We start from the raw sequence: 15,043 nt of genomic DNA, 5'->3' as shown, positions 1-15,043 counted from the left end.
TGATAAAAATTTGAGACATAACAGTTAGATTGTCTCTTTCACTATAATCACTATCATTTTAAAAATTCATTCTTAGGATGTGAACGATGCTGCCATTTGCTTCCTATCCTCAGTTACCCTGAGGACATTCGCAGTCATAGAATCGTGGAATGGCACAGTACAACAGGAGACCATTTTACCCGCCGAGTCTGCGACGGCTTTCAAACAGCAATCCAGTTAGTTCCACTACCCGTCTCTTTCCCCAGATCCCTGCAATCTCTCTTCTTCACGTATTTATCCAATTCCACCACTCTATCAGGTAGTGCATTCCAAATCCTAACCATTTGTTGTGTTAAAAAGCTTTTCCTCATGGTTCTGTAGTCAATCACCTTAAATCTGTGCCCTCAGCCATTGGAAACAGTTTCTCTTTATTTACTTTATCTAAATCCCAACACATATTGTAGCGGCACATGTCGGTCAGAAGAGGTAACGGTGACAGCTTCCCTTTCCTGAAAGACATTAGTGAATCATAAGGGTTTTTGAAGACAATGCAGTAGCTTAAATGATGCTAACCCACAAATGACTAGATTCTCAGTGTCTGTGGTGCTTTATGAACTCACAGCCTCTGGTTTGCTGGTCCAGTACCTATTGGATAACATATCCTTGATCTTCTCCTAAGCCTATCTGTCTGGATCCTTCTTGGACTGACAATTACTTTAAAAATGAGGGAGAGACAGAGGGTCAGAGATGGAAAAGACAGAAGGTTTCGCACATCTCACCTCTGAGTGGCAGCCATTAGGGTTTTGGAATCAAACAATAATCCATTTTTACAGCATGTGCTTATGTTTAATGGCACCATTTGAAGTGGATTAAAATCCTGATTGGCAGTTTCACTGAGACTGTAGCAGCACGTTGGGAGGGAATGAATACTGCTTTCTGTCATTGCCTGAAAATGGCTCACCAGTCAATCAGAGCCACGAGGCCAATTTTAGAGACTGAAATACTGGGAGTGCGTAACGGACACTCAGCTTCAGGGGTCAATGCATTCCGCGGGCGTAACTTAAATGGGTGGAAAATCCAGTGGGACCTGTTGACTGCTGTAGTGTATTGCTCATTTATTGCTCATTTGATATGCAGTATATTGTTCATTTGAGGCCACCGTACATGCTTGGCGTAGCATGCGCAGTGTGCACTAGAAGGAGTCGATAATAAAGGTTCCATTTACAGCAGCAATCCAGAAGGTAATGCTGCGTGTTTCTTCCAGAGATTTACAATAGCAGATATACAATGTGAGATCTTACAAATGCCACACCTTAATTTCTGATATAAATTTCCAATGCACGGAGCTCTGTGCTGGGAAAGGGAACTTGTATAACCTGGTCTAAGGTTTCGATCCAAATCAGAAGGAAAATAAGTTTTTGAGGTAATGAATTTCAAACATCTGGATTAATTTTTCTGTATCCCAGAGAAGTAAACACTTAACATAAAGATATTCCTTATAAAGTATACCCAATCCACATGGTCAGAGTGAGCCCACACGCAGATACGAGAGGGGGGTTAAATTTAACTGTAGCGGCAGTGCAAAATGAGTAATAGCGAATCGTCAGCCCCAGTTTAACATCCGCCCAAAGTCAATGGAAGAGAAAATTGGGGCTGCATGCCAAACAATTTATTATTGCCTATTTTCTGCAAGCGTCAAATTGAAGTCTCCCTGAGATCCTTTGTAAATGTAAGGCTGAGCTAGTGCCAGCCTCTGTAAATAAAGGTCAGCCAACTGGAGTAGTGAGAACCTTTGAAAATGAAGCTACGCTTTCCTTTTGGGAAATGTGATAAGAATGTTTTTGGCTGTTTGCTGCAACATGCCACTGGAGATCTTTCATACCTGCATCCGTGAGGCCTTACCTAGATACTCTGGTGTTCCACAAGGCTCCTTAATCAGCCCATTCTCCAACTTAGCCAGATGAAAATCGCTTATGACAATCTTGGAGTTTTTTAGACGATTGAAGTAAACTAAGTTTTCCAGCTGACAGAAGCAGTGAAAGGAAAAACACAGATTAAGAAATGACACAGAGAAAGAACACAATTATTATTAGCATTCACAGATTGTCACGCACGTCAGCAGTTTCCCTTCAGCAAGAGCTGACAGCCCTTGGCATAATGCCGGATTGCGAATTTAAAGTCAAAAGCACAGAAATACAAGAAATGGATATCTATTAGAATGCAAACCCTGGAGGCACCAATCACAGTGGCCTAGAATTTGCTGGGAAAATAACAGCAAGTTAAAGTTGTACGCCATTATTACTGTGTAAACAATCCGGCAATGTGCGGTGAGGAAGAGATATGGCATGAGTTGTGAATCACCGGAAACAGCTTGACAATTTGTGCCATTCGCCTCAGAAAAATGGCAGCTCGCTGTTAACCTCCCCTTGAGTGTCAAGAAGTTGTTGCCTTTGCGCTGTTCAAGCAAATTAAACTCACTGCAGAAAGTTAGGGCTGGTACGTAATGACGGAAGGACCCTTTTAATGACGAGTTAATGCTCTTGCAATGCCAGTCAACCTCTTTGTCCCAGAAAAGCAACAACTGAAACCATGGGGCAGAATTTCGGAAGCCCGCCAGAGGCAAGAACGGAGGCGGATAGGCTCGGAAATTCCTGCCACGGTTGGCATGCCGGCCAACTGGCACGGTCACACCTCCGGGCCATTTTTAAGGAGGTTAGGTAAGATTTTAAAAGTGTTGAGAGGATGTCTCCATCTTGAGGCGTCGTCTCTCTCCATTACCTGCATCAGCAGACTGCAGCTTTCTCACTGCTGGAGGGCCTCCTATTGGCCCTCCAGCATCAGGAGCCAGCCCGCTGTCTGTAATTGGATGGCGAGCGCACTCTCCGGCCATTAATTGGGCAAACAAAAATCGTGTTGGGCGTGTCATTCCCCGTGCCGTGCAGGGTCCGGACCTGGAAATGATCCCGACCTCGGGGTCCTGATCCTGCCTGTGGTATCTCACTTCTGTAGGTAGCACATTTTCCTTGCAGTTTCTGAAATGTAATTTCTAAAAAAAAATTCTTACTTTTTATTTGTCTTTTGCCTTTCTCTCTCAATCCAATCTTTCCCACTCTTTATTTCTCTGTCTGCTGTCTGCATTTAATTTGACTCTAACTCATTCTATTTCCTTCTTGGTCGTTCCTCTGTTTCTTCCTCTGTCCTTAGATCTCACTGATTAAGGAAATAAGCTGCTGCCCCCATTGTTAATGAAGATCCCAGATGCCCTGCTGGCCTCACCACAGGGTTACCAGTTCGCACTTCGAGCTGGAGGACAAGGTAAAAGCTCTGACAAATGAGACATGCCATGCAAAGCCTCACTCTAGCAAATTCTAGGTCTGCACAATGTTTCTCGTGCAGCAAGGCAAAGGTTAAGGCATCAGTCACTGTGTGAAACATATGGAGCTCCTGTTAATGCAGCAGAGTGAGGATTAAAGAGCTAGTCATAGCACTTGTTGTGCAGCCATATGGAGGTCCTGTTTATTGAGCAGGATATATTTTGAATGCTTTTGTTTAAATCATGAATGCTGGTGACGTCATTGGCAGATTGGCTAGGAAGAGCTATCAGCAGCAGTGGAGCTGATGGTCCGAGGTAAAAAAAAAACCCAAAAAATGGCTGAAATAACAACATTTTATTAAAATTTTCTGGATAAACATCTTCACTGATGTCATTATAGCTCTACATAACGGCAGGATTGGCAACTGTTCCGTCATCGACACCTGCCACTTAAACAAAAATATTTGAAAAAATCTAAAAATAGAAAGCCGATGTTAACGTTTGTCTTAAAGGGGTACTTGTGTTGAGAGTCTCCTTAAAGTGGCTTTTTTGTTGAGACGCTCCTTAAAGGGGTACCCGTATTGAGGCTCTCCTTAAAGTCGTACATGTGACGAGACTCTCCTGACTAATGGTCCCCCATTTCTGAAGGACACTGAACTGAATTTTTGTCAAGTACAATTTTGTGAAGTACTGTAAAAGGCAACAGTTAATTTAAACATCTGTTACCTTCAGATTTCTGTGAACGATCTTGAGGGAATGCAGGTAAGCCACAGCCTCCAGTACTTGTCTGATCACATTGCTGGTGTCCCGTTCGGAATAGTAACCTTGGTCCAGGATCCAGTCGAACACCTCTCGACCTGTGGCACTGAAATAAATAATGAGCATTAGTAATGGATTTTTAACCAAGAATTTGAGAATGTCAGCATTTGGTGGAAAAGGCTGGGTCATATTTTTGGTCCCTCAGTTTTTTCTGGAACTTTCCACTCTGAACACTCTTCAGAATTGGAAAGAGCCTCGATCAGACCCCATCTGGAGCCCTCTGTTCAATTTTGGACACCACACCTTAGGAAGGTTATGTTGACTTTGGAGATGGTCCAGTGCAGATTCACTCGAATGATACTGGGGCTTAAAGGGTTAAATTATGAGGAAAGGTTGCAAAATTTGAGTAGTATTCCCTTAAAAGGTGGTACAGTAGCAGTAAGTGGCTATGTTACTGTACTAGAAATCCAGAGGCCAGGACTAATGATCTGGAGACATGAGTTCAAATCCCACCACGTCAGCTGGGCATTTAAGTTCAATTAATTAATTAATTCTAGAATGAAAAGCAAGTATGAGCAATGGAGACCGTGAAACTGCTCTTCTGTTGCTTAAAAACCCATTTGGTTCACTAATATCCTTTAGGGAAGGAAGAAAATCTGCCATCCTTACCCAGTCTGATCTATTTGTGGTTGACTCTGACCTGCCCTTTGAAATGGCCGAGGAAGCCACTTAGTTGTATCAAAAAACTGCTGTGAGAAACTGTAGGAAGAATAAAACCAGCTGGATCACCTGGTATCAACCTAGGCACCGGAATCAGATACAACAAAGGATTCTGGGTGAGAACTTCAATGTCCATCACCAAGAGTGGCTTGATAGCACCACTACTGATTAAGCTGATCAAGACCTGAAGAGCATAGCTGCCAGACGTCAGGGAACCAACATGAGGGAAAAGCCTACTTGACCTCATCCGCATCAACCTACCTGTTGCAGATGCATCTATCCATGACAGTATTGGTAGGAGTGATAGGAGTGCCTACTGGTGGAGACAAAGTCCCATCTTCACACTGAGCATACCATCCATTGTGTTGCGTGGCACTACCACCATGCTAAATGGGATAGATTCAGAACAGATCTAGCAGCTCAAAACTGGACATCCAGGAAGTGAAGGACCATCAGCTGCAGCAGAATTGTATTCTACCACAATCTGTAACCTCATGGCTTGGTATATCCCTCACTCTACCATAGCCATCAAGCCAGAGGATCGACCCTAGTTCAATGAGGAGTTCTTTCTTTCTTTCTTTTGGGCCTCCTTATCTCGAGAGACAATGGATACGCGCCTGGAGGTGGTCAGTGGTTTGTGAAGCAGCGCCTGGAGTGGCTATAAAGGCCAATTCTGGAGTGACAGGCTCTTCCACAGGTGCTGCAGAGAAATTTGTTTGTTGGGGCTGTTGCACAGTTGGCTCTCCCCTTGCGCCTCTGTCTTTTTTCCTGCCAACTACTAAGTCTCTTCGACTCGCCACAATTTAGCCCTGTCTTTATGGCTGCCCGCCAGCTCTGGCGGAGGAGTGCAGGAGAGCATATCAGGAGCAGCATCAGGCATACCTAAAAATGAGTTTCCCACCTGGTAAAGCTACAACACAGAACTACGTGCATGCTAAACAGCAGAAGCAGAGATAAGCATCCCACAACCAAATGATCATCGATTATTAGGACGTGATAACACGGCACTTAGAAAATAGAAATACGATTGGGCAGAGTCAACTTGGATTTATGAAAGGGAAATTCTAATTTAGAAATCTGTTACGAGTTTTTTGAGAGTGCCACTACTGGGGATAAGGGGGAACCAGAGGATGGGATGTATTTGGATTTTCAAAATGCATTTGATTAGTTGCTGCACAAGGAGTTGTTACACAAAATTTGGGCTCATGGGATTGGGGTAGTATATTAACAAGGATTAGTTAAGGGACAGAAAACAGAGAGTAGGAATAAGTGCAACATTGTCGGGTTGGCAGGCTGTAACTGTTCAGGTACTGCAAAGATCAGAGCTTGGGCCTCAGCTATTTGCAATTTATATCAAAGACTTAGATGAGGGGACTGAGTGTAATGGATCCAAGTTTGCTGATGATGCAAAGTTAGGTGGGAAAGTAAGCTATGAGAAGGACGTAAAGAGGCTGCAAAACGATTTAGACTAGTTAGATGACTGGAAAAGACCGTGGCAGATGGAATATAATGTGGAGAAATATGAAGTTATCCAATTTGGTAAGAAAAAAAGGAAAAGAATTACTTGCATTTTTATAGCACCTTTCATGACCTCTGGACATCTCAAAGCACCTTACAGCCAATGAAGTACCTTTTGAAGTGCAGTCTCTGCTATAACGTAGGAAACAGAGCATCCAGTATGCACACAGCAAACAGCAATGTGATGATGATCAGATAATGTGTTTTGGTGAGGTTGACTGAGGGATAAATATTAGTCAAGACACCAGGGATAACTCTGTTTCTTTTCTTCAAAACAATGCCATGTGATCTTTTATATCCAACTAAGCAAGCAGATGGGGTTTTAGCTTAACATCACATTTGAAAGATGGCACCTTCAACAGTGCAGCACTCCCTCGACTACGCTCGCACATCAGCCTTGATTTTTGTGCTCAAGTCCTGGAATGAGACTTGAACTCACAGCCTTTTGGCTTCGAGACAAGGATGCTACCAACCAAGCCGCAACTCACACTGCAAAACTCTACTGCCTAGAAGGACAAGGTCAGCAGACACATGGAACACCAACGCCTGCAAGTTTCCCTCCAAACCACACATCATCCTCACTTAGAACCATAGAACCATAGAAAAGTTACGGCACAGAAGGAGGCCTTCCAGCCCATCGTGTCTGCGCCGGCTGAAAAAACTAGCTGCCCAATCTAATCGCACCTTCCAGCATACTTGCAGGTTACAGCACTTCAGGTACACGTCCAGGTAATACTTGGAAATATAGTGCTGGTACTTCACTGTTGATGGGTGAAAACACAAGAACACAAGAAATAGGAGCAGTAGTAGGCCAAATGGCCCATCGGGCCTGCTGCATTATTCAATATGATCATGGCTGATCTTGGGCTTCAGCTCCATTTTCCCGCCCACTCCCCATATCCCTTGATTTCCTGAGAGACCAAAAATCTGTCTATCCCAGCCTTAAGTGTATTTAAAGATGAAGCATCCACAACCCTCTGGGATAGAGAATTCCAAAGATTCGCAACCTTTGAGTGAAGTAATTTCTCCTCATCTCAGTCCTGAATGATTGGCCCCTTATCCCGAGACTGTGCCCCGTGTTTTAAATTCCCCGACCAGTGGAAACAATCTCTCAGTGTCTACCCTATCCAGTCTCTTCAGAATCTTGTATGTTTCAATGAGATCGCTTCTCATTCTTCTAAACTCCCGGGAATATAGGCCCAATTTACTTAGCCTCTCATCAATGGACAACCCCCTCATCCCAGGAACCAATCTAGTGAATCTTCACTGTAATGTCTCCAAAGTAAGTTCTTACATATGGAGACCAAAACTGCGCACAGTATTCCAGATGTGGTCTCACCAAAGCCCTGTACAATTGTACCAAGACTTTCCACTCACTGACCCTGTCTATATCACTTTGCATCCTCTCTGTGTCCTTCCCACAGCTTAACTTTCCACCTAGCTCTGTATTGTCAGCAAACTTAGATACGCTACTCTCTGTCTCTTCATCTAAGTCATTAATATAGATTGTAAATAGCTTAGGCCCCAGCACTGATTGTTACGGCACTACCAACTTGAAAAAGCCTTGTTTATTCCCACTGTTTGCTTACCTTTTGTGTGGCACCTTATCGAACGCCTTTTGGAAATCCCGGTATACTATATCTACTGGTTCCCCTTTATCTATCCTACTAGTTACATCCTTAAAAGACTCTTAATAAATTTGTCAAACAGGATTTCACTTTCATAAAACCATGTTGACTTGTTCTAATCATACTATGCTTTTCTAAGTGCATTGTTAAGACTTCCTTAATAATAGATTCCAGCATTTTCCCAACAACTGATGTCAGGATAACAGGCCTGTCGTTCCCTTTTTTCTCTCTCCCTCCTTTCTTGAATAGCAGTGTTGCATTTGCCAGCTTTCAACCTGAAGGGACCGTTCTCGAATTGAAGGAATTTTGGAAAATCATAGCTAGTGCATCCACTATCTCTTTTCGAACCTTAGGATGTTGACCATCAGGTCTTGGGGATTTGTTGGAGTTTCGACACTTATGTTTCTCCAATACTTTTTCTGTAATGATATTAATTACTTTAATTTCCCCACTCTTTTTAGTCCCTAAGTTACCCTCTATTTCTGGTATGTAACTTGTCACAACATATTTCTTCAATGCCTCTGCCATTTCCTCATTCCCCATGATAATTTCTCCTCTCACTGCTTCTGAGGGACCATTTACTTTAGCTACTCTCTTCCTTTTTATGTACTTATAAAAGCTCTTACAATCTGTTTGTCACTGGCTAGTTTAAACTCATTCTATTTTCCCCTTTTTATCAACAGTTTGTTGGCCCTTTGTTGGTTTCTAAAACACTTCCAATCCTCAGACTTGCTACTGTTCTTTGCAACATTATAAGCCTTTTCTTTTAATCCAATACCAAAATCCTGGAACTCCCTCCTTAACAGCACTGTGGGTGCACCTACATCACAAGGACTACAGCTGTTCCACCACCTTCTCAAGGGCAATTAGCGATGGGCAATAAAGGCTGGTCTTTCCAGTGACGCTGACATCCCAAGAACATTCCAGTACAACTACAATACTGGCATCTATCTGACAAAGTGGAAGATTCCCCAGGTATGTCCTTCCTATAAAAAGGAGGACAAATTCGATCTGGTCAATTATTGCCCCACCATTTTTTAAAAAATTCTTTCACAGGATGTGGGCATCACTGGCAAGGCCAGCATTTATTTCCCATCCTTAATTACCCTTGAGACTTTGATGATTAGCCTTCTTGAGAGTCTATTCTCAGTCGTCAGCAAAGTGATGGAAGGTGTCATCTACAGTGCTATAGAGTGACACTTACTTAGCAATAACCTGCTCACTGATGCGCCATTTGGGTTCTGCCAGGACTATTCGGTTCCAGACTTAATTTCAGCTGATATCCAAACATGGAAAAAGGAGCTAAATTCCAGATGAGCTGAGAGTGATTGTCTTTGACATCAAAGCAGTACTTGATCAAGTGTGGCATCAAGGCAACCCTAGTAAAATTGAAGTCAAAGGGAATCAGGGGAAATATTCCCATTGACTGGAGTCATACCTAGCACAAGGAAATATGGTTGTTGTTGTTGGAGGCCAATCATCTCAGCCCCAGGACATCACTATGTGAGTTCCTCAGGCAGTGTTCTAGGCCCAACTATCTTCAGCTGCTTCATCAATGACCTTACCTCCATCATAAGATCAGAAGTGGGGATGTTTGCTGATGATTGCACAACGTTCAGTTCCATTCACTGAAGTGCCTGCATACAGCAAGTCCTCCACAACATTTAGGATTGGGCTGATAAGTGGCATGTAACACCATACAAATGCCAAGATATGACCATCTCCAAGGGAGAGCCTAACTACCTCCTTTGACATTCAACGGCATTATGCTCGCTGAATTCCCCACCATCAACATTCCTGGGGTTACCATTGACCAGAATCTGAACTGGTCCAGCCATATAAATACTGTAGCTACAAAGTGCAGGTCAGAAGCTTGGTATTCTGTGGCAAGTGATTCGGCTACTGACTCCCCAAAATCTTTCCACCATCTAAAAGGCATAAGTCAGGAGTGTGATGGAATTCTCTCCACTTGCCTGGATGACTGCAGCTCCAACAACACTCAAGAAGCTCGACACCATCCAGGACAAAGCAGCCCGCTTGATTGGCACCCATCCACCAATTTAAACATTCACTCCCTCCTCCACTGGCGCACAGTGGCAGCAGTGTGCACCATCTACAAGACTTCTTCGATGGTACCTTCCAAACTTGTGATTTCTTCCACCTAGAAGAACAAGGGCAGCAGGCGCATGGGAGCACCACCACCTGCAAGCTCCCCTCCAAGTCACACACCATCATGACTTGGAACTGTATCGCTGTTCCTTCACTGTTGCTGGCTCAAAATCCTGGAACTCCCTTCCTAACAGCACTTTTGGTGTACTACACCATGTGGACTGCAGCAGTTCAATAAGGCTGCTCATCACCACCTTCTCAAGGGCAATTAGGGATGGGTAATAAATTCCAGCGATGCCCACATCATGAATAAAAAAATCAGTTTCCTTTGGTGAGAGAATGAAGAACAAAGGGAACATGATCTTAAAATTCGAGCTAGGCCAGTCAGAAGTGAAATTAGGAAGTGCTTTATCACACAATGGGCAGTAGGAATTCGGTACTCTTTCCCCATAAGGCGGTGGAGGCTGGGATAATTGGAGCTTTCACAACTGAAATAGAGCTGAGTGCAAAATTTGGGCCAATGCTGTCTCTGGTTTGTTTCCTTATTTATGGGGCAGAAATCTAATGAACACTTCTCCCCATATGTTTCCACTGACAACCCGCAAAACCCGTTTACCTGAACATGACAGCTACCTCATGGGATTTAGAAACCTTTTACGCATTTCTTTTCCTGCTGAAAGAACATATTGAGCTCCCATTCGCTCTTTTCATAGCTCAGTGATTAATCTCAGACCCAGAATCATTCCTGTTGCTGCTTGCCTGCATCCCTATAATAATGATCACACTTCTTTGCAATAATATCCCGTCATGTCTAATATATTCCTGTAAAGTAGCTGATTTAATGTAAAAGTATTGTTACAAACAATCTTTCTATATTCAGAAGCTTTTAAAAGACTATTTACAAGCACAGCATATGCTCCACACGCCCCTGGATTGTTACCAAATGTTCCAAGCACTCCATAACCAGTTTTCTTGGCACAGATTGTGCCTTAACTGTGCGCATAAATTATAAAGGACTTAATTATGAGAAATCGACTCTAACATCTAAATAGGAGCAAGGGACTATTCTCTGAACAATTTATGGTATAGTCACAGTGTAAATGGACATTTTAACCTTTACTCTTGCAATGTATTACAATTCTATTCATCAAATGTAATTGATTTAAAAGGTCATGGTGTGCCACATAAATTCAGTGTTCACTTAGTAACAGCTGGTTAGATAAGCATACTGCTGGGACTGGTGTCTGTCTATAAGGAAATAATTTAGTTCAGTCAGCAATTATGGAATGTATCTATAACTTTTCACTGGCAATGATAGCATATTACGAGCTACCACATGAGTGTGAATAGTCTTCAACTCAGCAGTGATTATTGATAGGTCGTTTACCCAAAGTAACCAAACCTCTAGCATGTTTCACACTGTTTGAGTTATCAGAAATGTGCCTCTCTTTCAATGGGTTAATGAGTTAAATGCACTTCCCAGTTTTATACTGAGAGATACTAGGGTGATTCTCGGTTTAACCTCTTGTCTTTGCTGAGTTAGTGGATCTCAGCCAGAATAGGAGTACGGGGTGCTACAATTGTCCATAGCCTCACAGAACAGAGCAAGGGAAATATCAGTCAGGATCCCACTGCTTATTGCTTTTTGGTGACTAATGCTGGAAAATTTGATTGTGTGGGTTTGTAATTCCAGATTTAGGGCTTTTTTCAGGTATAGCCCAGGAGAGGAAAAAGGAGCCTCTTAACAGGAATTTAGGAATTTCTGAACAAAAAAGACCAAGGTCCATCGAGTTCCCCCTCGACCATCCTGATAGTCACGTGATTCAATAATAATCTCGCTGTTTACTAGTCGCAGCAATCAATCTCTATCAATAAGTCTACATCAGATGCAGAAATTACATGAGGAAAACCCCAGTGGTGGAGAGCTTTGGGAACCATAGGTCCAAAGTCACCTTTTCCTCCCAAACATGCTACACTTACCACATGACTTGTCCCAAGCTACTCATATACTTTATCATCAGGATAGGGAGCTATTACCAAAACTTACTAAAGATTGACACACAATAAATAACAGTCATTAAGATGCATCAAAATGTATTCATTTTTATAGTCAAAATAACGTTAGACCTGAAATTCCTGAGCTGGGGTGGACATAAATTGGGAATATGTTCTACTGGGTCACCAGAATTTGGGATGAAACCCAGATTTTTTGGGTTTCCACGCATCCCCTCCCCCCCTCATTTGCTCTCCTTGGAAATCCCGATCCAAGGTAGGAGGTTGCATCTTCTGCCTCTCCCCATATATCCTGGAAGCAGGTTGGGGATGTGTTTGGGTCAGTCCCAGGCTACTTCAGGAATTCCATCCAGTTCTCTCCCAATAGACCAGGTAGAATCTATGGGCCTGGTGAGAGCAGGCGTGCCTTTAGTTTTGGGCCTACAAAGGCCTCAACAATGCAACAGAGCATTGGTTGTCAATCCCTGAGTGGTCAATGATCTTCTTACTGCAGACCCTTTGCTACCTGTGGAGGAACTAAAGTTTTCCTTCAATTTACATCTTTCATCTGATAAGGACCTTGAGCACTCTCCTTCAGAGAAACCGGGTGTTGTTCCAACATTTCTGCACCTCACTGGGGCAGGTGCCTCTACAGCCCGTGGTCACCCACCCTACTATGTAAATGGACACACTCCTGTGATTTGGGAAGGTGCCAGGCCATTGTCCCACCCATTGAACATCTGCCCCTTTGCTAGTGTCCATGGAATTTTGCATACATTGTCCTTTCTTGAACATGAAAGCAGCTTTATGGTTCCTTGTAGGTTGGTTCTGCTTGGCTGTCTCCAGCTTCAGCAACCAGTATTCAGCATCATCTGTTCATCCACACTGTGGGCATATGGATTACAGCCCTTCAAGAAGGTAGCTCACAATTGCCTTCTCAAGGGAAATTAAGCATGGGCAATAAATGCTGGCCTTGCCAGCGATACCCACATCCCATGAACAAATTAAAAAAAACAATGACCGGGCACAGACTGAGTGACAACACTCAAGCGTTCATCTTTCAGTGTCACTTGTGCATCAGTGGGTAGCACTCTCACCTCTGAGTTAGAAAGCTGTGACTTCCAGCTCCTCACCAGCGACTTTAGTACATAATCCAGGCTGATATTTCAGTGCAGTACTGAGGGAGTGTGCACTGTTGGAGGTGCTGTCTTTCAGATGAGACATTAAAAAGAGGCCTTATCTGCCCTCTCAGGTGGATGTAAAAGATCCCACCATTCTAGCTAAAGGTGAGTTCCCCGGTGCCCTGCCCAATATTAATCTCTCAACTGATACCTTAACCAGATTGCTGACCAGTTATTTCATTGGTTTGTGCTATGTGCAAATTGGGTGCTTCACTTCCCACATTACAATAGTGACTACATTTCAAAAGCACTTCATTGGATGTAAAAACCTTTGCCTGGGTAAAGGCGCTACATAAATGCAAGTCTTTCCTTTACACTTCCATCCAACTTATACACCAAGTGTACACCACATCTAGTAAACAAAATCATTAGTATTTTCTAACAATTCTATAAAAGATGCACTATCAATCAGCAGGAACAGACATAATAGTACACACTGTCAGTCACTAACAAACCCGAAAAAGCCACCCGCCTTTCAAACTCTGACAGTCGATCAAAAGAATCCACTCATTAATAAATATGGCAAGAGTAATAGTGGTTATTTTGCAAAAACTCCTCAGGAAGCAGAAATGTCAAGACTATCATCACCAGAATAACATCTTGGTAAAGGGTTGCAAATAACTCAACTTTGTGTATCCAGTTTTATTTTGTTTTGCCAATTCTTCAGAAAAGTACCATGTGATAGTTAAGTATTCCATCTTGAGCTTCCGTGGCGGTCTAACGCAACCTCAATTATCACTTCTACAAACATAACTATTATTGTAGTTAATGTCCATCACTTCTTGTGTTCTAGGTAATGCCACTAACAAATACTATTCCCTTACAAAATATATGGAACAGTCAACTTCCAGTTCTGTCTTCTGAGCATTATTGATGGCAACCGTGTTTAAAGACGGCCGTATGCAGAAGTAGGCTTTGTAACAAACAAAACAACAACTTGCATCTGTATGGCACCTTTAGTGTAGAAAAACGTCCCATAGCAGTTCTCATAAGTGTAAAGAAAAGAAAGAAATGCCAATCCAATGAAGAAGATATAGGATGGGTACCAAAAGCTAGGTCAAAGAGCTAGGTTTTAAGGCGGATCTTAATAGAAGAGAGAGAAGGATTTAGGGGCACAGTTCCAGAGCATGAGGTCTAAGCAGTCAAAGATCCAGATGCAACTGGTCGAATGAAGGTGAGATACACAAACTGGGGTTATTCTCCTTGACGTAAAGGAGATTTGATAGTGGTGTACAAGATTATGACAGGTTTAGATAAGGTAAACAAAGAAAAGCTGTTCCCATTAGCTGATGGTACAAGAACTAGGAGACACAGATTTAAGGTTTTGGTCAGTTTAGTTTAGTTTAGAGATACAGCACTGAAACAGGCCCTTCGGCCCACCGGGTCTGTGCCGACCATCAACCACCCATTTATACTAATCCTACACTAATTCCATATTCCTACCACATCCCCACTTGTCCCTATATTTCCCTACCACCTACCTATACTAGGGGCAATTTATAATGGCCAATTTACCTATCAACCTGCAAGTCTTTGGCATGTGGGAGGAAACCGGAGCACCCGGAGGAAACCCACGCAGACACAGGGAGAACTTGCAAACTCCACACAGGCAGTACCCAGAATTGAACCCGGGTCGCTGGAGCTGTGAGGCTGCGGTGCTAACCACTGCGCCACTGTGCCGCCCTGTGGAGCTACAGGGGGATCATTTTTACACTGCGAATAGTAATAACCTGGAACTTGCTGCCTACGAGTGTGGTGGAAGCAGACACAATCAATGATTTCAAGAGGAAATTGGATGGGCACTTGAGGGAAATAAACTTGCTGGGCTACAGGGATAGAGCAGG

At 43.0% G+C, this 15,043-nt stretch overlaps 1 protein-coding gene across 3 annotated transcripts in view; it reads right to left on the bottom strand.

Annotated features, from left to right (window-relative positions):
* LOC137380412 (caM kinase-like vesicle-associated protein) overlaps positions 1 to 15,043 on the bottom strand; it is a 143,482-nt gene that overhangs the window by 21,462 nt on the left and 106,977 nt on the right. For all 3 annotated transcript variants that reach the window (XM_068052341.1, XM_068052342.1, XM_068052343.1), the window contains exons 5-6: positions 4,019 to 4,157; positions 1,882 to 2,002 (exon numbers count right to left, since the gene is read on the bottom strand). In XM_068052341.1, the coding sequence (XP_067908442.1) occupies positions 1,882 to 2,002; positions 4,019 to 4,157 (260 nt within the window). The remainder of the gene's footprint in view (positions 1 to 1,881; positions 2,003 to 4,018; positions 4,158 to 15,043) is intronic.

Source organism: Heterodontus francisci, chromosome 19 (genome assembly GCF_036365525.1).
Source record: "Heterodontus francisci isolate sHetFra1 chromosome 19, sHetFra1.hap1, whole genome shotgun sequence".
NCBI classification, from domain to species: domain Eukaryota; kingdom Metazoa; phylum Chordata; class Chondrichthyes; order Heterodontiformes; family Heterodontidae; genus Heterodontus; species Heterodontus francisci.
This window is presented reverse-complemented; position numbering and strand designations above follow the sequence as displayed.